The sequence below is a fragment of the Trachemys scripta genome, chromosome 17 (assembly GCF_013100865.1).
Source record: "Trachemys scripta elegans isolate TJP31775 chromosome 17, CAS_Tse_1.0, whole genome shotgun sequence".
Taxonomy (NCBI): Eukaryota; Metazoa; Chordata; order Testudines; family Emydidae; genus Trachemys; species Trachemys scripta.
In genome coordinates, this window is record NC_048314.1 from 17,779,940 (window position 1) to 17,804,721 (window position 24,782).

A 24,782-nucleotide genomic window follows, 5' to 3' on the forward strand; every position below is an offset into this window, starting at 1 on the left:
GATTCTAAAGAGAAGATGGGTTTGGTGGTCTCGCTGTCCTTCCCCAAGGAGCTATTTGGGCACACAACACAGGAGATAGAACAATTCAGTCCCCAACGCCGAGTCACTGTAAGTAGGCCCATGTCCCCATTGACTTCAATAGGTTGTAACAGCTTATGCCAGAACTGAACGTGGTCCAAAAATCTCTGCTCAAGGGAGGCACAAGACTGGAGCATCGGTGGGAGGAAGGGCTGGGCTGACCCAGAGCAGGAGCTGCCAGAGCTGTGCGTGGAAACTGCCCGCAATGCACCTGGCTCCAGCAGCACAAACATCTGCCAGAAATTCAGCACCAATGACATAGGTGCCTGATCCAAAGCCCACTGGAGTCAATGGAAAGACTCCCCCAGCTTTCGATCGGGCCCAGAACGCCCCAACGACAGAGGCAGGGAGTGATTTCATCTTCCTGGGGTGGAGCCGTCACAGAGGTGACTTTCTCAGGCTTGGGGGGCAGGAGCAAGGCTGAGAGTTATTCACATATGCAGCCCTATGCTGCTTTTGAAAGGTGAGGAGGTTGCCTATGGGCTTTACAGAGGGGGGAAATGGCGGGTGGGAATGACAGGATATGTGGGACGCCTGCTGTGCTGAGCTAGTCTGATCCACTGTTACAGCCTTTTTACGAGGGAGGTGGGCTGAATGATCCAGGGGCCAATCCTATAAAGTGCTGATCTTCCAGCGACATCAACAGTGATCTTCCACGGGGCTCAGTGCAGGAATGACTGGGTGAAATCCTCTGGTTTGTGTTAGGTAGGAGGTCAGAGAGGATGATCCTTCTGGCCTGAAAATCCATGAATCTCTAAATGGGCGCTGAGGGTGCTCCACACCTTGCAGAGGGACGATGAATCGGGTCTTTTCCGTCATCCATGGCTGTCATTGATCATGACACAACTGGCTGGCTGGGGGAGGCTTTGGGGGCCTTCCTGCTACGAAGCCAGAGTATTTAAAAGGGGGGGGGATGAAACACATTCATGAAACAGTCTAAACATGGCAGCTTTAAGCCTTACACCTGCGTAGCCTCCATGGCGCAAGAGGCCGATTCTGCCCCCTGCTCCGGACAGTGGCTATTAAAAAGCTACAAGGGGCTAGTGGGAACTTCTCTAGCACTGGCCCTGCAATGGGGTGGGAGTGGGAGGCCGATGGGCAATAGTACAAGGTACTATGGAGATTCGGGGCTGCTCAGTGGCCCGAGTGAAGAATGCCTGGGCTGCTCTGATTTATGCCAGGTGGCAGACCCCCCAATCTGAGTGGCTGACGCTATCTTTGCTGCCAACCCCCTTGTGCTGCCCCAGAATCAGCCCCCCCAATTCTTCCTTCCCTCTTTCATCAAAGCTATTGGGAAATTCGCCTTAATCATTCAATCCCAGCAGCCGTGTCTAAACCCGCCAACGCAGTAAATCCAGGAAGGGAGGCAGAACTCAAAAGAGCTATTGGACTGAACGCCCCCGTGCGTCATCCCAGTCACCCCCACATCCACTTACCTCAACTTTTTGCCTCACGTCCTCTTTGCTTGCAATCAGAGCGTTGAGCGTATTTTGGGCGCATTCCATATGGCTGCAGTACTCGCCATAAATCAATAGCCTGGAAAGGATTTAATCAGAAACATTTGCCGGCAGTTATTACTTAATATAAAAAAATATGGGAGAGTGCAAAGCAAACAGCGACTCCCCCGATATAACTGCCCAATGAAGTATTAACACTTTTTTATGGCACCGCTTTTTTAACATCGAAACACTGAGGCTTTCAGAGACGTGCGTTCGAGCCCGTGTGGGAAATTCGGTCACCAAAATTAGGCTGGTGGGGAGTAGGGTGACCAGATAGTAAGTGTGAAAAATCGGGATGGGGTGGAGGGTAATAGGCCTCTATATAAGAAAAAGCCCCAAATATCGGGATTGTCCCTATAAAATCGGGACATCTGGTCACCCTAGTGGGGAGGAGAAGGGACATTTCAATTCATCTGCCCTCCCATTACAGAAAGTAAAGTGGCTCATCCCTCAACTGCCAGGTCCCAGAGCCCTGGCATAATTCCAACACTGGCCTGTAAAATCCCTAAATCCAAGTTTGCTTGGGTGAGACCAGATGTTAAACTATAATTGTAGGGTGCAGTGCTAATACCCCCCCTGCTCTGGATTGCTATGAAGTTCCTGTTCACGCAGGGGGAAAGGACCCTTTCCTTTTTCCTCTTTCCACTGACTGAGGAGCTCCAAAACAGCCCAGTAGAGCGAGTCTGCCTATCCGGCTCTGCTGCTACTTCTCCAATAGCGTATTCTGAGAGCCGCACCTTCCCTTCTCTTGTCAGACACCAGTGTTGGGGTTACTAGGCCTGCCTGAGCCAAAGTTCTTCCAAGGACAGCAACACCAGTTTCTTTTTTAATAACTTTCTGAACAGAGATGGGTCTGGCTCAAAACTCTGGATCGAAACACATCAGGACTTTGGAAAAGTCTGTATCTGAATCCAGATCCCAACTTCCTACCGAGTTCTTAACTCTATAGGGAGTAGGGTGACCAGACAGCAAGTGTAAAAAATCAGGAGGGGGATGGGGGGGTAATAGGCCTCTATATAAGAAAAAGCCCCCCAAATCGGGACTGTGCCTATAAAATCGAGACATCTGGTCTGTACTGAAGTCCCAGAGCTCAACGCCCTTGTTTCATAGAATCATAGAATATCAGGGTTGGAAAGAACCTCAGGAGGTCATCTAGTCCAACCCCCTGCTCAAAGCAGGACAAATCCCCACCTAAGTCATCCCAGCCAGGGCTTTGTCAAGCCTGACCTTAAAAACCTCTAAGGATGGAGATTCCACCACCTCCCTAGGTAACCCATTCCAGTGCTTCACCATCCTCCTAGTGAAAATTTTCCCCCTAATATCCAACCTAAACTTGACTGCAACTTGAGACCATTGCTTCTTGTTCTGTCATCTGGTACCACTGAGAATAGTCTAGATCCATCCTCGGGTATTGTTGTTAAATTATTATTTGTAGTATTATTTAAAGTATTAAGTAAAGTATTATTTGCAGTAGCACTTGGGAGCCCCTGTCATGGACCAGGACCCCCATTGTGCTAGGAGCTGTACAAAACACAGAACAAAAAGTTAGCCCCTGCTTCCAAGAGCTTGCAACCTGGATATAATACCACAGTCTTGTGGCTCAAGGCTATCTACAGGACAGATATATTTAAAAAGAATCTGTTTCAGGAAGGAGCATTAAAAAAAAAAAAAAAAAAAAAACCTGCCTCCAGGAAGAATCTCCTTCATAGAATGTTATGAAACGGCTCCATCAATGGTAAGCAAATACACCACCCCACGCACCGTACCTCGTATCCGATGATTGCAATACAAATCGCACTGCCCACATACTAAATGGAGCTGCGAGGATGCATTAGCAATTATGTAGTTAATGCACCTTGACTCCAGTGGCCCAGGGGCACCCGTTACACTGTGTATTTCGTTGCCTCCCCCAAACCATACATCTAGAGATCAACAAGCCTGTTGAGCTGGGCGTCCCCAGAGTCAAAGCCGTGGATGCTGTCCAAGGTGCAGGAATGAATGGATGGGCGACCTCTATTTAAAGTTCACCCAGGGTCCTACAGCTTCTCCCTCCCCAAACAATATTTCCCCTCTGATTCATTTCCGTTAACTCACTTCCCCCATTTGATCCAAGGTAGCTTGATGTTTAAACAATAACCCTTAGAAAGCCTATTGGGAACAATACTGGAGAGTCACTGGTCATTAAGGTGCCTTTCCTCCCCGCTGTACGTTGCATGCAGTTTATTCAAACTGGACATTGTTAGGGAGGTTAGTGTGCTGAACTCTGAATCAGACTGGCTCTGGAGGCTCAGTAAATCCAAAGGTAAATGGTGCATGCACACCACAAATCCTGCACGCGCACCACTGAATGCAGAGGCTGCTAAACAGTGAGCCCTCCTGCAGTGAAGTGTTTTCTTGAGATGACAACATAGGCAGCAATACCCCCCGCCCCATGTCTTAATAGGCTTTTCCCCCTCCCTAATCACTTTTGCTCAGTTCACACCAGTGCAATTTGCAAAAGCAGATCATGCGCTGCATTAAAGCAACAAAACAACCTAGATCTCAGGAGGCTTAAAAGTAAAATAAAAACCTTTCAATTGAGAAATGTATTTAGTTTCTCCAACGTGGCTCACAGCACATCCTGCCAATGCCATAAAACTACAGAACTGGCTTCCAGCCACACTGTGACAATGGCTAGGCTGCTGGTGTGCTAATATCCCTGCCTATCAAACTGACCTGTATTGTCTCTGTTTCCTTGTACTTCCCCGTTTGTCTGTCTGTCTGCCCGTCCGTCTGCTGTCTCGGTTTATACTTGGATTGTAAGCTCTTTGGGGCAGGGGCATCTTATTTTGTTCTGTGTTTGTACAGTGCCTACTGCGGTGGGATCGTGGTCCGTGACTAGGCTCTTAGTACAGTAATACAACGAAACTATAACATTTTCCAAACCACAAGTGTTCACGTTTGATGAAATGACCAACACCATATCCAGGCCCCTCTTTCATTTAAGGGCCCCCAGGCATTTATCATTATTACTTAAGTCTCCCAGCACTCCTGTGAGGTAGGCAAATATGAGCTGTGTTTTACAAACAGAAGCAGCGTGACTTGCCCAAGGTCACAGAGCAAGTCAGTTGCAGGACCAGGTAACAGCAGCTATGATGCCTCAAGTTCAGTCCAGACTATGTGATGTTCCTTCCCTTCTAGCAAAATGCTCAGAAAGGACTCAGCAATTATTATTATTTGCATTACCGTAGAAAACTAGAGGCCTCAACTGAGATCGGGACCACATTGTACGAGGTGCTGCACAGACACCAAGTAAGAGACAGTCCCTGCCACGAAGAGCTTACTGTCTAAACAGACAAGACAGACAAAAGGTGATGAAATGGAGCATTAACATCATTTTCCAAAGGAGGAGCTGAGGCATCGAAAAATAAGGCCCTGATCCTGCAAAGACCCATACACATGTCAAATCTGCGGTACGAGAGTAGTCTCATCAAACAACCCTTTGCAGGTGCCGAATAATTGCATGGAGAGATTTATGGAACACTCAATACCTGATGAAGCTGCAGCCAATACAGATTATATCCCTCTGGCTTTTTCCCTTAACAATATCTCAACATGTTCAGTAACATGCAGCCGGTTTAAAAGGAGCTCCAAGAACATATATTCTAACCCAACAGGTGGTTATATCTTGGCCCATGTTTTTGGCTCATCTACCTACCTATGGTATTTCTACAGGGCCATATCATCTAAACCCCAGTATACGTCCAGCTAGTGTTGCCCTATTGTTCTGGCCATCTAGCAATAAAAATGAACCACAGTATCAAATAACACCTTGCCCGTCGCAGGCGAGGACCTCAGGGCACTTTGCACGCAGTGATGGAGACAGTCTCACCTCCCCCTGGGAGAGGTTATGTCAGTGTTCAGAGCGGGGTGAAATCTTTTGATGGCATCCTCATCCCCGCGCCAATGCGTGTTAACAATTCCCCCCACGAAACAGTCCCTGGATACACAAAACAACCCCTGGCCAAACTCCCCTAGGTTTCAACAGGGCCAGGACTTTGCCAGCTCACTCTATTTAAAAGCACATTGCAGTAGCCCGTACAAGTAGCTTTAATACATCGATAACGGAGCGAGCCCATAGCGAACATTCAAGCACTATGCAGAGGGCACATGGATTAGTGGTGAACCCATTTACAAGGGAAAGATTAGATTTTTTTTTCTGGAACAGGGGCGGTCGCATAGTTTTGCTGTCCTGGGGGGGAGAGGGTGCAGTACAGTGTTTGTTGGGATTTGGGAGCCTCGAGGCGCACTGCTGTGTGGGGAAACAACAAAGTTCTTATGGATCCTCCTGTTCTCACGAAACACACATTGAAAACTTCTCGAGTGCACTTCTCCCCTTGTCTTAACAGAACTTGCCCTAGCAGAGAGGTTCCCACAGGCCATTCTGGGAAATGTAGTTATCACAGTTTTAGAGAGATAGGATAGTGTGATGGTGACATTATTGGAGTGGGCCTCAAGAGGTGGGGTTCAATTCCCTTGTCTGCCACAGACTCCCTGTGTGACCCTGGGCAAGTCACTTAATCTCTCTGTGCCTCAGTTTCCCCCCCCCCTCTGTGAAATGAAGGCAATACTTCCTTTCTCCCATCCTCTATCTATTTAGGATGCAAGCTCTTGGTATATCCTCTCTTGCTATATGTATGCATGGCATTTGGCACAATGGGACCTTTTAAGTTCTACTCTAATACAAACAATAAAATAATGTATTAAGCAAGAATGCCTGGCAACAAATTTACAACAATGGTATATGCTAAACAGGAGATGAGTTACGCAAGTGGGCAATGCCTCAGCATGGAAACCAAAGCTGCAGTGCTAGTGAGAAACGGCACGAAGAATGCCACACGTCCATAGATCAATATGGCTTGGAAGAGGGAACGTCCACTAAAAAGTACACTGCTGGCATCTCCTGTGAATGAAGGTGGGGAGTCACCGTAAAGGAGGAGGGACTACAATGGAAAACAGACCCCCACAGAATAAGAGCCAGGGTAGATAAGTAGCTTATACAATTCAATGTACATAAATCTTATGAGGCTTAGGATAAAAGCAAAGGAAGGGAATACGCCTTCAGATGTCATCCGCTAGAGACCCTCCAAAGGGGAAGGATTTTAAGATTATACTGGAGGGAAAAACCATATCTGAGACCTTTGGCAGAGTGAAGAAACCAAACCCCAAACCAGACACAGCTGTTTTGCTTTGAACATTATTAACTGCAGCCTTTAATAAGGGACAAGCAAGGCCAGATTGGGAATATTCTGTGCAGTGCTGGTCATATATTGAAAAGAACTGATAGCCGCTCAACAGCAAACGGCAACCAGAATGACACAGGGGCTGGAGGGTTTGGGGTGCTCAGAAAGGCTAGGGGGGGGAAAATATGTTGGCTGACATATTTCAATGGTTGATCTAACAACCGTGTGGGGGAGGGGGAGAGAGAGACTTAACCTTGTCTGTCTCTGGTCTCTCACTGGCACCTCCAGCCAGAACTGCCCTCTTGACACAAGTCTACACTCAACGTTCAGATTCCAGAGCATGCTTCCGAGTGCACAGCCAGTTCACCATGTTGAAACAGCTGTCTTTGGTAATCAACGTGAATTTGTTTTACGGGGAGGGTGCCCCGTTAGAAAGGGATGTTGATGACAGACCTTCCTCATAGCAGCGAGCCGAAACGGGGGGGACTTGGACTCCTTTGCTAAAGAAAATAGTTAACAGGCAAAAGGGAGAGGAACTCTTTTCTTAGCCCCGTATCAGAAATGGACAGCTTGCTTTGGGCCTTGTTTGCACTTCCAATTTTTCACGTGGCAAGGTGCCGAGGAACTGTGTATCTTCCGTAGACACGAGTGGCACTGAAGTTTCACTCTCCGGCTTGTGGTTTCTCTCCTCCCTCACTGCCAAACGCCCCAGGCACATTGCAGATCTGAGCCCAACGCACTGCCCAATGGAAGAGTTAAATCTGCAAAAGAGCAATCACCTACCCAAACAGTAAAGGACTTGCTGACTGACTGCCACAAAACCGGCTCTCTTCCAGAGGAAACCCTCCTCCCCCGCAGCTTGCAGGCGTAGTTAAGAAGCACTGTGCTTGACCCATTTTTATTCCCTCTCAAGGCTTGTGACAAATACAAAAAAAAAAAAAGTGTCAGCAATTGGCATTTCGCTGCTTGGAGCTTCCCAGGACGGACGCCAGAGAAGGAGCTTCGCACAGTTTAATTACCCTTTCGAAGCCGGTTGGTTGACTTGTTTGGTGGAATAACCCGGCACGAAGAGTCATTTTAAGAGTTAGCTAGCGTGGCCTTTTGGGGGGGAGAGAGGGGGTGAGAGAGGATTAAATACAAGCATTTTATTTCCAGCTTCTGTATCCAATTGATGCTAGAAAGAAACAGCCTCCTGTCTTTAACCGATTGCCTTAGCTTGCCTTAGCAGAGGAGCTAACCAAGTTAATGCCACGGATTGAGCCGTTGGCAAGCACAATGCAGTCCTAAGGGGAGGGGAAACAGAGAGGGACAGTGACTAGTCAGGGTCACAGGCAGAACTGGGAATAGAACCCAGGTCTCCTGCATGCCAGAATCATAAGAACATAAGACTGACCATACTGGGATAGACCAATGGCCCATCTAGCCCAGTATCCTGTCTTCTAACAGTGACCGGTGCCAGATGCTTCAGATGGAATGAACCGAACAGGGCAATTTATCGAGTGATCCATCCCCTGTCATCCAGTCCCAGCTTCTGACAGTTTAGGGACACCCAGAGCATGGGGTTGCCTCCCTGACCATCTTGGTCAGTAGCCACTGATGGACCTATCCTCTATGAACTTCTCCCATTCTTTTTTGAACCCAGTTATACTTCTGGTCTTCACAACATCCCCTGGCAACGAGTTCCACAGGTTGACTGTGCGTTGTGCAAAGACGACTTTCTTATGTTTTAAACCTGCTGCCTTTAATTTCATCGGGTGGCCCCGAGTTCTTGTGTTATGTGAAGGGGTAAATAACACTCAGCTATTCAATTTCTCCACATCGTTCATGATGGTAGACCACCTCCCCTCTCAGTCATCTCTCTTCTAGGCTGAGCAGAGCCAGTCTCTTTAATCTCTCCGTACACGGAAGCTGTTCCATGCCCTACTTATTTTTGTTGCCCTTCTTTATACTTTTGTCCCAGTTCTAGTATATCTTTTCTGCGATGGGGGACCAGAACTGCAAGTAATATTCAAAGTGTGGGCATACCATGGATTTATATGATGGCATTATAATACTTTGTCTTATTAGCTAACCCCTTTCCTAATGGTTCCTGAAATTCTGTTCGCGTTTTTTGACTGCTGCTGCTTTCAGAGAACTATCCACAATGTCTCCGAGATCTCTGTCTTGGTAACAGCTAATTTAGACTCCATCATTTTGTATCTATACTTCGGATTATGTTTTCCAGTGTGCATTACTTTGTATTTATCAATATGAAATGTTATCTGCCATTTTCTTGCCCAGCCACTCCGTTTCGTAACTCTTCATGGTCTGGTTTGGACTTAACTATCTTGAGTAATTTTGGATTGTCTGCAAAACTTTGCTACTTCACTGTTTACCCCTTTTTCCAGATCATTTATGAATATGTTGATCAGCACTGGCCCCAGTATCGGTCCTAGGGGGACCCCACTATTTACTTTTCTCAGCTGTGAAAACGGACCATTTATTCCTACTCTTTGTTTCCTGTCTTTTAACTAGTTACTGATCCATGAGAGGACCCTCCTTCTTGCCTCACGACTGCTTACTTTGCTTAAGAGCCTTTGGTGTGGGACCTTGTCAAAGGCTTTCTAAAAGTCCAAATACACTATATCCACTGGATCACCCTTGTCCACATGTTTGTTGATCCCTTTCAAAGAATTCTAATAGATGGGAAATCATATCTTGCCATTTACAAACGCCATGTTGAAGCATCCCTAACATAATGTACTTGTCTATATGTCTGCTAATTCTGTTCTTTACTATAGTTTCAACCAATTTGCCTGGTACTGAAGTTAGGCTTACTGGCCTGTAATTGCCAGGATCGCCTCTGGAGCCTTTTTAAAAAATTGGTGTCACATTAGCTATCCTCCAGTCATCTGGTACAGAGGCTGATTTAAGCAATAGGTTATATACCACAGTTAGCGGTTCTGCTATTTCATGCGTTCCTTCAGAACATTTATGTGAATATCATCTGGCCCTAGTGACTTATCACTGTTAAGTTTATCAATTTATTCCAAAACCTCCTCTAATCCAGCGCCCTATTGAGAAAACTCCACACCCAAGAACCTCTCTATAGACATCTGAGAGCCCTTCATCTACATTCAAAAAAAACAAAACTTAATAAAGAAGAGTAACCCAACTCATCAAAACAGCAACTACCCTTTCTCCTTCCTCACCCCAACCGCATCTCATGCGAATCAGCAGGCAGCCAACCCAATACGGATTAGAATTCTCACCCCAAACTCCTTCAATGCACACTTTAAAAGACAGGCTTCTAGCATGCCTAGAAATGCAACTGGTTCAGGCCACTTCGTCCCAGGAGGTGGGAGAAGGTGAACATTCCAGAGGAAAAGGGAGCTCATGGAGATCACTCGGTTGGCGGCCCCTTTCTTTTATACCATACGGGGAGGGTGGGATGCATGGAATGAGAGTGCCCATCCCCCGATCTCAGCGGTGGCAGACACTGGAGCCCCGGTGTCATGTGCAGTGGGGTTGCATTAGTGACTTTGTTCACAAATGCAGCTCCAGCTTCCTCTGGTTTGTGATGGCCGCCATACCAAGGACTGAACTGGGGAACTCCAGAGCTAAAAGCACGAACTGTTACAGCTTGAGCTAATGAGCCCACACTCTCCAGGTGGGGCTGTAACAGACTTATCTCCTCTGTGGATCAGGCCTGTAGCACACATTCATGAATGGGTCGCACTCGATCATCACTGAAGTCTAGGATGTCCCTGCCTGACAACGGGACAAACAGGGGACCTGAGCCTTGAGGCACCTTTGCTTTTGAAGTGGACCTCAAAAAGCTTCGAGAGTGGAAAAATCCCTGCTGAAAGACACTTCCAAACTCTAATCTCACTTGAGATACCAGGAACTCCAAGCACAGTCCCAGATGTGGGAACTTTACAACAGGCCTTAACAACATTCTATCGCTGTGCCGGCCTGCCAGTTTCCCAGCTGCTCTACCGGTCCTGCTAGCCGTGAGAGCTGCTTATGGAAACGCTGGGCTCTTGTCCGTGTGGAAGGCTATATATGCCGTAGGATTTATAAAATGATTCCTGAGCTGTTAAAAATAGGTTGCTATTTATGGCGCAGGAGTTTGACAAAATTGTGGCTTCAGCCATTCTTAGCGTTAAACACCCAAACAGGCCGTCAGGCACTGCCAACCTGTGTCAGTCGCTCTCTGATTGTTTGCCTGATATTACAGATCTATAATTACATTTATTCATGCACGGTGAACGAGATTGGTTACACGTTGTGCCTTCAAAATATGATTGTTGTGCATGGGACTCTCATCCCCTAGCAACTGTAACTCAGTTTGTAATGTCTCACCTCGCTTACGTGGATTTGGAGGTTAAGAGCCAGGGTTCTATCCCTGATGCCACAGGTGCGTTGATGACTGTCATTTATCGTCTATAGCACATGGATTTGACATCACACCCATTTACGTATAAAAATTAAGCAAGCAAAGCAACTCTGTGCACAAATGGGTAACAGAATGTGCAAATACAACTTTTTTTTTATTTCCACCTAGGCGTAAGGTCCCTGAGGGATGTTACCTGAGCAATACGGCTGCATCTACCTTGCACTGGGGCCAGGTGGTCTTAAATCAGGGAACTGCAGCAGGATTCCTGATGCACCTACCATGAGCCCATTATATTAGAGAGAGAGAAATGCTGCTACATTTATGGTCCCCACTAGTTTTGGGGTAGACGGACTGTCATGTCTTTGCCCTTTACACAATATTAAGAATATGAGGAAACCATATGGACAGCGGGGGGTGGGAAATCATGTTTACTAACCACATACAAGGCTGGACTACACGTATCCACAGCTGCTCTGTTAGGTTTAGGGGGCTTCTTCAGTAGAGGACGGGGAGTCCCACTAGAGGGCTCCCACGCTGTTTAAAGGGACACCATCCAATGCCAATACATTACATGATGGTTCTTCTGGTTAGGTTTATAAACACGTGCAAATACGCAGTCACTCCAGCACATGCATGGCTACTCAGACACTTCTGCAACCAGCTGGCAGGAAGATTCGACATCTCCTTTCAAAGCCCAAGGTACTGCTGGTAAAACCTTAAATTATCGCAAGGGTTAGAAAAGTGACAGGCTTTTCCATTTGGAGCTCTTAGTGCTTTAGCCGGGCTTTCCGGTTCCCTAGCATCAGTTTCCAAACCCCTCTGGGGACAGCAATCACTTTAAAACAACCCCCATGTCTCCTAACCCCGAGGCATGGAAGAGCTCTGCAGCCGGCTCAAACCATTCTTTGGGAGCAAAGAGGGAATAGACGGACTGAAAGAACAGTTTGGGGAAAATTGGCTTTAAAAAACTTTGCAGCCTGGCTGCTGAATGGGGGCGGGGACAGTTGTGTGCTGAAGGCGTTTCTCTTGCTGTTCATGCACCAGACAGAGATAATGCTTGGAAGATGGCACCAGAAGGAGGTTTGACATTGGATACGTCTACACGGCAAGGGAAGGTGTGATTGTAGCATGGGTAGGCAAACCAGAGCAACCTTTAATCCAGTTTGCACTGGTAACAATAGTAGTCTAGATGCAGAGGCACAGGCTAGCTACCCGAGTACAAGCCAGCTGAGGAGCCCGGCTGCTAGCCCGCATGTACTCCAGTTTTTGGGCCATACCACCACGTGCACACCACTATTGTTACCCAAGCTAGGGCTACTGTCAAATCATCAGGCAGTCTGAGAAGAGCAAACCTTCCCCTCAAGAGGCAACATCTGAACTGGGGATATAACCAGGGCGAGACCTGGTTAGTTTAGACACAGATGCTGCGTAAATTAGGCCAGATGAGAAAGGAGAGGCTTATCTGCAATTTAGTTATAGCAATAAAAAAAAAAATGCCCCTGCAAAACCACTGTTCCACCTGAGCGATTAAAACTCTCTGAACGACAGATCTGAAGAATGTTTTGGTATTTGAGGTCGCTGGAGCCTGTGTGAGGATTTGCAGCTGCCAGTCGAGATCTGGCTGCTCACAGCTGGAGGTCTGATTAATTCAGTTGTGTATCTGGAAGGTTTTCAAGCTCTTCAAAAAAATGTTATTTGTAAACTCCTTTCGAAAACGGGTTGGCAAGTTCACACGCACACAGACGCAGCAGCCACCTAACTACCTCCCCTCTGCCAAGCTCTACCTCCTCAATTAACAGCAGCAAACATTTATTTATAGGGTCCCTCGCACCCACAGGCTCCTCGCATGAGTGTCAATAAAATAGACACACAACAAAAGCAGCACGGTGCAGGAGTTTTCCGAAAGAGGTTGCAAAACCCTTTGAGCAACCCATTCCCAGTATACTATGGAGAGGGATGCTGTTGCGTCAAGATAAGCTTATGGATTGATGGACATGGTACCACTGCTCCTAGAAGTTCTGCCAGTACCATCCTTGACTAACTTCTCAGAACATGGAAGCCTGGGGTATGCTACTTGTCTGCAGATAAGTCCGGTATTTCTGAGACACCCTGCTATCCTGGAAGACGAGCTCTCTCTTGGAGGTCTGTTTTCTGAGGCTTTCTTGAATCAGTGCCTGTTGTGACCTTCCTGGGAGAGAAGAGACCGCATTTGGTTGTGAGGAATATAAAGGGGATTCTTTATTGAAGCTGCTGGACCCAGTCAGACCTTGTGGTTCTCAAGGGTTCTCCGGCTCCCAGACTAATCCAACCTGTGCTGCCCTGCGTCACCACACAGGGTGTTCCTAAATCGTGACCTGCACTATACAGCCCAGAAAAGACTGCTCCCAACATGACCGTATCAGAATGTTTAAGGATGAGCAAAGCCAGGAATTAGGAGATCAAAATGATCTATTTTTAAAAAGCAAATTTTGCATTTTCCCAAACAACTATTCTCTTTTAATCCAAAAACATTTACTTTCTAAAAGCAGCATCGTGAATGATGGACTATCTGACCTTGTGGTTTGTTATTAATGCAGATGGTATTTCTGGAGTTATTGACTTCGGAGAGGCATTTCCACGTCTAGACACTGGTTGAATCACACAGCAGTAACACCCTGGCATTATTCCACAATAAATCAGGCCTTTGATTATTATTAAGAATATTATTAAGACTTTCATTAACCTTATCTGCATGTTCCTGGATATTCCTGTTTGCAGCTGCCAAAACTTAGACTCCTCTATGTAACTTAATCTAGGCTTTAAATCTATTAATCCTCCCATAGGTGCGGGATGTCAGCAGCGCCAGATGGATGAGAGAACAGTTGCTTTGATCTACCAGACCGAGGTGCCCTCTGTAGACAAAGGAAATGATTCTGCAAGGATGCAGCATGCCCTTAACTCTCATTGACCCTTTGCATCCCGCAGGAGACCCAGTTAAACACTCACAAAGGCGAGGCGTTATTCCATCTCTGAAGTTACAGGCTCTCATCTTTATTCTCTTGTGGGGTTTACAGACAAAAGCATTAGCTGCATGACGTTCAGCCCCTAGGACATCCAAACCAGACCATGGCACAATGGGGTCTGGGAAAGGTTTAGCCCACCCTGCCTTTGAATGCAGACCTCCACAAGGGCTTCTCCCCCTCTTGGTCCTACAACACACGTGGGCTTAGCAAATATGAGGAAAGCTTCAGTCATGCAAAATGCCCAGGATCAAGGTGATATCACTGTGTATGGGAAGAAAACGGTTATAGGACAATCTACCCCACGTTGTGTTGCCCTTGAGGCTACCATTCCTGATGCCATCATATCCTTTGCAGCGGGTGCTAACCACAGTCTGGGACAATAGGGCAGAACGAGGTTACACTCATAACGATTAAACTACCTGGGTGCAGGTGGTCACTAAGCTATCAATCACTGTGTGGCCCGGCTGTTTTGGAAGGACACCGAAAGGAGCAGAACAAGAACTGGTTTGGAACAGGAGCCCCTATGCTGATAGGACATCGGCACCTTACACATTAACAGAGAGTGGTGCTTTCTTACCCCATCTACAGTAAGTACAACACTGGGACTCCTGAATATCTGATGTTACTGGGGGATTTGTTTATGCTTCTTCAGAGTCCTGAAGATGCTGCCAAAGACTGGTCGAGCTGTTTAAACTTTCTGGTGTGTGCAGGTGAGCTTTTTACACACCGGGCCCCTCCTTCAGCTTGTGTAAATCGAGTGAGCTCCTTTTCACGTCAATAGAGTTATACTCATTTACCCCTAATAGAGATCTAGCCAAAGTGTCATGAAATAGCAACAATGGCTTATTTAGGGACAGATCCCCCTCTTTCTTCATGTCTCCTCCCCCGTTCATACCTCCATGCCCCTTCCCATCATTCCACCATTTACCAGACATGTTCCCCCAACCGATGGCCAGAAATCCTGATGGGCAGCAGCCAGATGTGATAAGTGCAGTGCATTCTTTCAGTCCCTTTCCTGCCTATACTGGGAAATGAAACTAACCAAAACAGGGTCTTAACTAAGTAGGAGTGGGAGGGGTTAGCAGAGGACAGGGCTACCTGGTCCGTCAAGATCAGTGTTTTTCTTTTCAATATTTTTCACTCTCAGATTATGCCCTGTCATGAGCAATGCTCAGTCAGGACTTAGCTTGTCACAATTAGAGCTCCCTGTCTGTTGGCTTTGTCTTTCATTCATTTTACCTTTCTTTGAATTCTAGAAAAACTTTCGCCAAGCTGCTTCCTCCAGACATCATACAGACATCGATGGCCCTCAGGAAATTGAAGTGCACTTTAATTAGGTCCTAAAACAACAAAAAAATCAATATGTTAAAAAACCTGAAACTCAATCTATGCGCATGCATGTAAAGTGTGTAGTTAATGCACATGCAGTTCTTTTAGAAACCTTGCAGTCATTTTTTGGAGGCGTCTAAACAGAGTGCTGTAGCTGCCGTTCTCCCATCGGCGTAGGTAATCTACCTCCCCGAGAGGCAGTAGCTAGGTAAACAGAAGAATTCTTCCATCAACCTAGCATTGGCTGCACCAGGGGTCAGGTTGGCATAGCTACGTCTGTCAGGGGTGTGGATTTTTCATGCTGAGAGACGCAAGCTCCCCGTGTAGACCAGCTCTTTGCCTATTAACTGTTTTAATACAAGTGACTCCAGTGAGATATATCCTTAAATCACCATAAATACGAGGGTGTAATTACGTTAGAAGGTTATACAATGATAAATGCATAGAGGGGTTCTGGGCATATTAAACTCCCTTTACTAGGTCTAGTGGGAGCAGTCTAGCAGCATACAATAACTGGCCGGAATACCGTAAAGCCCACACAACGCGGCCTTGTGAAAATGGACCAAGAAGGTGGAGCAATGCCTGCATTGAATCTGAATCACTGACATGATGGGCCTATGCTGATAATGGAACAACTGCGTCTGGCTGCCTTTTGGTTGGGAAAACTCAACTGCTTAATTGCAGCAACCTGTGCGGCTGCCATCCCCACCTGTCAGACTGAAGCAAGAGTTCAGCCTCCTACGCTGCTGCAGAGTAAACAAGCCATGAAGGTGCACCACGAAAACATCCCGAGGAGCCCTGAAGTCTCCATTAACGAGGCTCATGCTGTTCTCCCAGAATTGCCAGCTGTCTTTGGCGGTGCTACTATGGGAGAAGAGCCATTCATCATCTTGCCATCCCAGATGGCACTTAGGTGATAACATGGTGGCCACCTGGGACAGGAGGAGGATGTGGCCATATGTGGAGAGGATAGGTCAGATAACTTACTACCTCTCCTTGGACTGTCCGGGGAAGGGGTGGGAGGCTGGGTGTGGGGGAGCAGCCAGAGACTGATATCCGTAGGTCAAACACCAAAAGATCAGAAAACAGATCATAAACCAGATCTGGAAAGCAGGCTGAACACAGAATTCACTTGGACTTCAGTGGGGTCCCTGCATGAAGGGGGAAGCTCACCCCAGAAGAGGGCTAACAAGAGGACTAGGCAGGGCCTAGCTTGCCTTAAGTAGCACTTAAATACTATGTAGGCCTTATGCTAGCTTTCTGCCCAGAGGTGAATCTTCACCCAATAAGCATCTAACAGAACTTGATCCTGTGTCAACCTCGCTGTACACAGAGGAAAGCTTCAAATGCTGGATTATGGCGTCATGGCAGAATCAAACTGGAGGGGAATCTAGGCTGCGTGTGCACATGCATAACAAGAATACCTAGTATTTATATAGCACTTTTCATCCATAGATCCCAGAGCACTTGACACAGGCGGAAGGTACCATTATCCCCAATTCACAGATAGGGACTGAGCTCATGAGGTGAAGTGACCTGCCCGAGTTCTCCAAGCAGGCCAGTTGCAGGGCTGGGTATAAAACCTGTCTCTCGCGTCCCTGTCTAGTGTGATACTCACTAAGCCACACTGCCTGTACCTGTGTGTATGTAATTCTTTACAACAGACATTATCTGAAGCAGAAAGAACGAACGAACAAACTGGCAAAATAATTTCCTTGTTGTAAAACGGTGTCCTTGTCTTTATACAATACCTAAGTCCCACTTTAGCGTTAAAGGGCCCAATCCAAGCTCTGTGGCCATAACAACTGAAACCACACAGATTAAAGCAATGAATTTTACATGAAATCTGAGTGCTGCTTCTTAAACAGGATGAAGCATAAGCTGCATCTGAGAGGAGCAAAGATTTAAGCAATGATGTTTAGACTCTGTTACCTCCAAATTGATAAAAATAGATTCCATCTCTTGTTGAGTCAGTACCAGCTTTAATGGATTCATATAGTTCTGTAAGAGGTAAATGGAAAACTTATTAAAATAAATGAGCAAATACAATAAGATTCTTTCTTTTTTAAGCGAAAATTGTTGCAGTGGTTGAACTGTCTGGAGAGGAATCTTGGTGAATTTTCACACTTGCCAAGGGATAAGACTGACAAGCAGGGCCGGCTCTACCATTTTTGCTGCCCCAAGCAACAACAACAACAAAAAGCCGCTCGGACTGTGCTGCCCCAAGAATGGACACAATGCCGCCCCAGGTATGTGCTTCCTCTGCTGGTGCCTGGAGCTGGCCCTGCTGACAAGACGTTTACTAAAACCAACCACAGCCTGGGCAAGGATCATGCAACCTGCCTTATTATGCTTATGCTCAGCCCCATCTCTGTGGAGGGTAGGGCTGGACTGTCTGGGACTGGGATGCCACAAATGTTTTGTGAGGTGCTCAGGTTGTCAAGAACATGAACAAGATTTCACTTGAATTAAAAGCTGGGCTGCAAGCCAGCCCGTCGACCGTGAAAAGCGAAGGCATTTACCACCCACTCGTGGAGGAAGCTCTGAGCTAGAATACAGTTAATTTAAATTAACTGCACATTCTCGCTCTGTGGACTAAGTCAGTGTTTCTCAAACGGGGGGGGGGGGTCCTGATGCAAACAGGGGATTGCAAGTCTATTGTAGGGGGGTTGTGGTATTGCTACCCTCATTTCTATGCTGCCTTTAGAGCTGGGCAGCCGGCTGCTGGCCAGGCACCCAGCTCTGAAGGCAGCGTCATCACCAGCACCAGTGCAGAAGTAAGGCTGGCATGATATGGGGGATAGTCACTTTGGGGGGGGGGGGGGTCTTCACAGCCTGAAATATTTTCCAAAGAGGTCCCAGCAAAAAAAGTTTGAGAATCCCTGGACTAAGTTCTCTCTCTTGAGAGGGAACACTGCCAAGTGAGCTGTGGAAGGATTAATGCCTGCAGAGACACTAGGGAGACGGGAAAGACACCTGGCTTTACCTTTAGAAGTTGCTCCCTGAGCATTCCTCCCCATTAACAGGTTTCAGCGGGGTCGCCATGTGAGTCTGTACCAGCAAAAACCACGAGGAGTCCTTGGGGCACCTTAGAGACTAACACATTTATTTGGGCATAAGCTTTCGTGGGCTAGAACCCACTTCATGTTCTGTGTATTTACACCTGCCTACTGTATTTTCCACTCCATGCATCCGATGAAGTGGATTTTAGCCCACGAAAGCTTATGCCCAAATACATTGGTTAGTCTCTAAGGTGCCACAAGGACTCCTCCCCATTAAGAGGAGGGTATAATGTGGCCCTATATGTATACACAAGATATGTACATATCTAGCTAACTCTGTAGACAGAGATATCTATCGAGCTCTATAGATACAGCTATAGATACACCTACAAAAAACACTTAATGATTGTTAATATGTATGCAAATTAAACTCTTAAAACGGCCAGCTGCCCTGCACTTTGTCAGAGCAACAGCTTTGCTGGTTTACAGTTTGCTGCTCTTTGGGATGCTTATTGTTGGCTTTTGCACCCTGCCCCATTTAAAACCTTAGCCACTCCGAGAGGGGGGGAAAGCATGATTCACGATCCTGACTATCATACAGTACACCTCTATCCCGATATAACGCGACCCGATAGAACACGAATTTGGATATAACGCGGTAAAGCAGTGTTCTGGGGGGGCGGGGCAAGTTCGATATAACACGGTTTCACCTATAACGCGGTAAGATTTTTTGGCTCCCGAGGACAGCGTTATATCGGGGTAGAGGTGTAGGTCTGTATCCAATATGGGTGGAGGGCGGGGTTCTTTTTGTTGCTGTTGTTGGCTTGCTAGTTTTTTCACAAAGTAATCATCAGTTGCAATGGTGAACAGCATCAGTTTTAGCTGTTTGATTAGTAGAAAAACTCCCTGTCAGCTTGAATTTTTGCCTTGGAAGAATGCAGGTAACATGACTACGTTGGAGATGCTTTTCTGAACCAATGGTTATGAATGGGAAAGTCTGCACTGTCCATAGCTACAGAACGTACAGACAGAATATAGCTTATTACCGGACCTTAACCCCGCCACAGCAAAACTGCTCTCATAGCTCATACCAAGGGAATAATTTACCCCTTCCTTTGGGCTGAAACACAAGGTTAATAGTGGTTTTCAAAGAACAAGAAATATGTACAATCACTAATATAAACGTCAAAGCCTCTCTCTTTAAAAGCCTGGAATCTTGTTTAATTGTGCAACTCTCTTTCAGAGCTTCTTTGTAAGAAAGGCAAACATGTTTAAAGGGAAAGGAAAAGAAGTAGAAATCATAGCTGGACTTTTTTTTTTTTTTTTTTTAATTCTACTCATCTGTAATCACTGAAGGGGATGCATTGCATCTTTCTGTTGCTGAAGTGTTCGTTCTTTTAAAAGAGAGAATGCAACCAGAATGTATCAAAACCAATTACAGCCCGTGAATGCATGCCGTGAAATGTTACTTTTAATCCAATTAGTTTCAATGACAAGTCAGCATGGCTTCAGCACTTTCAAGAGCTCCCTGGAATAAATAGATTCTTTCAAATTATTCAATGGCGATCAAAGAGTGATAAGAAATCTATAAAAGTCAGTCTTATCTGGAGATTGTGCTTGGCCATGTAAAGAAATGAGTGCATCTTACGGCTGAGGTTGGAATGGGGGGTGGGGTGAATACCCTTCTGAAATAACAAGATGTTTTTTAAGTATACTTTAAATATGCAGTGATCAGATAAAATAGGCTCCTTTTTTATGCATGTTATGGTACCCAGCATGGGCTTACGTTTGAATGCTTCTGTCCTGCCTTCTATCACAAACACCCAGTATTATGGAGCTCCAGAAGCAAGAACTAACCCAGCAAGAGTAATGCAAGATCAAATGCAACCTGAAGCTGTTGACATGAAACGTAGTGATAGAAAAGAAGGCCGGCTCTCACCTTTTCTATGTCTTCAAGTGTTTTGTAATATTTGGCCTCGGTTTCCTGAATTTCTAGCAAACAGCAATTTCTTTTGTCATCTTCTGTCATTCCCATTTTCTAGAGAAATAAACAATGCATTCTTGAGTGTCCTTAGAGTGTTTCAACCTGCTTGCTTACAGTGGTTCTTTAATGTGTCATTCAGTGACAGCAAATTCCCAACCAACACAAGCTCAGGAAGCCAGAAACCAAATTTTCAATCATTTATGTGAAAGGGATCCATTTCTGTCTGCAAAATGTTGGGTGAAATCCTGGCTCCGCTGAAGTTAATGGCAAAACTCCCATTGGGTTTAATTTCACCCTTTGCATGTACTATACAATTTACATAGAGGACTATAACCAAAAGATGTCAGTCAAAAGAAAAAATGCCTCCCTCTCTCTCTCTCTCTTTTTTTTTTTAAAAACTTCGTTTGCTTGTGTGAAGCTCACAAGTACCTAAATGGGACTTACGTGGTACACTTGTATGGGTTACCAGTGTTGTCAACCCCCGTGATTTTATCCCGACTCTCTCATTTGGTGCTTTTCTTAAAGCCCCAGCTCCTGGAGTCATGTGATTATCTGAGAATCTTACTTTTCTAGAAGAAAGGAAAGCTAAGATTCTAGCCTTCATGGATGCATAGAAAAGCTAGAAACTATGACCCCCCCCCAAAATGCTCAAAAAACAGAAGACAAATACAAAATAACCCCACATGTATTTTTTTTAATCTCATGATCTTTAGCACAATCTAATAATTTGTGGATGGGGCAGAGAGTCATGATTTTTGAATGTTTGGGGTTAAGCAGTAATGAGTCTGCAATAGGGGAGAATTACCACTCTTTGTACAACCCATATGAAAGAGTGCAAGACAGCATATTGGCCAGACAGAAACCAAACTCTTTTGGTCACTGTCTCCTACTTACCTGCATATATCTAATCTGAAGCATGCAGAAATATAAGCAAAACCAATTAACATTATACATTTGGTATTACAAAATGCCTTTTTTTTTTTTTTAAATGTCCACCAATTTTTCCTCAACATTTAGACAAAATTACAGGCCACTATCATAAAAATAAAGAACTTTATGCTTTTGCTAAAGAGAAGGAAGGGAAGTCAGGAGCTAAGAAAACATTGAGGACCAGATCTTCAGCATGCGTGTATCAGGGTAGCTTCACCAGAGTCAGTCACTGATCTTCAGTGTCTGCATGAAGTTTAAAAATATTAAAAAGGGCAAAATTATGAATTCATAGATCATAAGGCCAGAAGGAACCGTTAGATCATTTAGTCTGACCTCCCACATAACACAGACTAGACCCGAGAATACCATCCAGTTACCTCCATATTGAGCACAATGACTTATGTCCGGCTACAGCACCTCTTCCAGAAATGCACCCAGTCTTGATGCGAAGACTTCAAAAGATGGAGAATCCATCACTCCCTTTGGTAGTTCGCTCCCATGATTACTCACCCGCACTGTTACAAAGGCCTTGTTTCTAAACACTTTCCCAGAATTCATCTGGTTTTAACTTCCAGCCACTGGTTCTTAACATGACTTTCTCCACTGAATGAAAGAGCCCTTTGAGTAACCAGTATTTTCCTCCACCATTATCAAATCACGTTGTGATCTTCTTTTGGATAAACCAAACTGACTGACCTCCTTGGGTATCACCGCACCTGGGAGCAAACTTCCCAGCCCAAGTCCACACACTTGTGTTAGTGGGGCTTGTGCTAGCACTCTAAAAATGGCTGTGTAGACCAGTGCTTCTCAAAGCCGGTCTGCCGCTTGTTGGCTGATCGCAGCTCCCACTGGCTGCGGTTCGCCGCTCCAGGCCAATGGGAGCTGCGGGAAGGATGGCCAGCACATTTCTTGGCCCATGCCGCTTCCAGCAGCCCCCATTGGCCTGGAGCAGCGAATCGCAGCCAGTGGGAGCCACGATCGGCTGAACCTGTGGCCGTGACAGGTAAACAAACTGGCCCGGACTGCCAGGGGCTTTCCCTGAACAAGCGGCGGCCCGACTTTGAGGAGCACTGGTGTAGACGACGTGACTTGGGCTCTTGAGTCTGGCAGGGCAGGGGCTGGAGGGTTGGGCTTGACAGCCCAAGCCACAAAGCCAAGGCAACATCTACACAGCTATTTTGAGCAAGCTAGTGGGAGCCCTGCTAACACAAGTCTGCGGAGCAGGGCTTTTGCTCTCAGGGGCAGTGTAGACACACCCGCTAAGTCTCTCACTACAGGGCACTTTGCGAGTGTCTTAAGGAGCTTACTGTTCGAATTGTCCTTGAGAACAATCGAGTCTTTTTTTTTTTTTTTTTTTTTGAAGGGGGCCTCCGGGAAGGCGGCTGTTGCTTGAAAAGTCATTTTTAGGTGGCTGGGATATTGTTTCCCCTTGCTGCAAAATCCCGTTGGTTGCCGCCCTACATGGTGGAGGCTGCTCAGCGTCCACAACTGAGACCAGATGTTCAAAAAAGCCCCACACCCAACGTGCTGAGCGCTTCAGAAAACCCAGCTCCAGCTGGGAGTGCCGAACCCGGCCGAAAATTCCGGCCTCAATGTGGCTGGGGACAAGCCAGAGTTTGCACCTACTCAGCTAATAGCACTTCCCAAGTCCCCATTAGTTCAACGGGCTGAATGTCTTTAGGTTACGTCTACACTATGAGCTAGGGGTGACACTCCCAGTTTGCACCAGCGCACTAAAAATATTGTAGCAGCCATGGATAGCACGGGCCGCAGCGGCACAGGCTACGATAGCTGCAAACTCCATCTTGCCCCGGGAATCAGCCTAAGTGAGGCTGCACCTTCTGCTGAACCGAGGCTAGATACACAAAACCTGCATCTTGCATCATCACCCTGTTCTCAAAACGATGGTGATAGGACACAAGTTGAGATCTTGGGCTAACAGAGAGGTGCATCAAAGCGTCAGGCATGAGAAAAACAGCATGGAGCTGTGAGAGCCAGCAGGGGGCCGCACCTTTAAAACATCAGTCTGATTCTAAGCCTTCCAATAACCACCTTCCTTGGAAAGCTATAAAAATAAATCTCACACTTGTTACACCCATTTAAACCTCTGATGGGAGCAGAATCCTGCTTGGGAACAACAGCATGCATGGATGTATACATTTGGTTGGCGTCTTTTAACTTGCGTTTTTATTGACATCTTCACATTTTACCAACATGCATTAACTTGAAAGCATTCAGCAGTGACTTCGAAGATACTGAGGGAAGGGAAATGGTTTATTGGATTTTTAAATCCGAGGCTAAAGCTTTTATTAATCAGCCATTAACAACAATATTCAGGACCGCATAACAAAATCTGAGGCTGTAAATATGAAATATGCAAAATGGGCTATCACAACCAGAGTGAACGAATTCCAGGATTCTACGAGAAGCACGTCAGGCACAGATTGCTTCCAGAAATCTGGGGGAATCACAAGTGGGGAGGTTTTCCTTCATTTTAACCTTACTTGCACTAGGGAATTCTACCCCAAAAATCCCACTAACGGCAGCAGAAGTCCTAGTGTAAATAAAGCTTCTGTGGGTGGATGTCTTAGGTTGCATCTACACCGGTCTGATTCCCAGCTTGTGTAGACACACTCACGCTAGCTCTCATCTGAGCTAGTGCACTAAAAATAGCCGTGTGGCCGTGGCAGCGCGGGCTAGCTGCCCTGAGTACAACCCGCCTGAACCCCGGAGGTATGTACTCGCGGCAGCTTGTACTGTGCCGTTGCTGCCTCTGTTACTGCAGTTACATTATTACTTTTAGTGCCCTAGCTCAGATGAGAGCATGTCTAGGGGAGCTGGGAATCACAGCCCTAACTTGTAGTGTGAACGTAGCCTTAGTGATAAAAATGCCAGTAGCTACCGGTGTTTCCACCAGTGCTAAGATCAGTGCAGCTAACCCAGAACTAGCACCAGTGGGAATTCCTTTATCACGGGGCTTAGCACAGAAACAGCCTCACGACCTGACCCTGGGCATTGCTGAGCCCCCTCAATTGACACTGACTTATGGGTGCAACCTCGCAAGGCTGGGCCTTCAGAGACTCTGATTCTGATCCCAATTAAACTAGCAGACTCTCCGTCGACGTCAATGAGTTTCACCAGGGGTAGAACTGAGGAGAGATCAGAGCACGCTTTCCTGGCAGCTCAACGACAGAGTTTGCACCCTGGGCTCACTCGGACTCTGTAAAGCGAAGTTCTTGCCAACCCACACCGCCGATTGCCAGCTGCAGCAATCTGTGATTTACGATTACAGGTCTCACTCAGGGAATTTAATTGACCAGTGAACTTGTCCATTTATCCCGCTTTCTCCCAGAGTTAT

At 46.3% G+C, this 24,782-nt stretch overlaps 1 protein-coding gene across 1 annotated transcript in view; it reads right to left on the bottom strand.

Moving 5' to 3' along the window:
* The window catches only part of VAV2 (vav guanine nucleotide exchange factor 2), a 258,067-nt gene that overhangs the window by 48,728 nt on the left and 184,557 nt on the right, over positions 1 to 24,782 (bottom strand). The window contains exons 6-9 of the mRNA XM_034752021.1: positions 21,389 to 21,403; positions 20,450 to 20,548; positions 17,441 to 17,509; positions 15,419 to 15,519 (exon numbers count right to left, since the gene is read on the bottom strand). Coding sequence (XP_034607912.1) covers positions 15,419 to 15,519; positions 17,441 to 17,509; positions 20,450 to 20,548; positions 21,389 to 21,403 — 284 coding nt within the window. The remainder of the gene's footprint in view (positions 1 to 15,418; positions 15,520 to 17,440; positions 17,510 to 20,449; positions 20,549 to 21,388; positions 21,404 to 24,782) is intronic.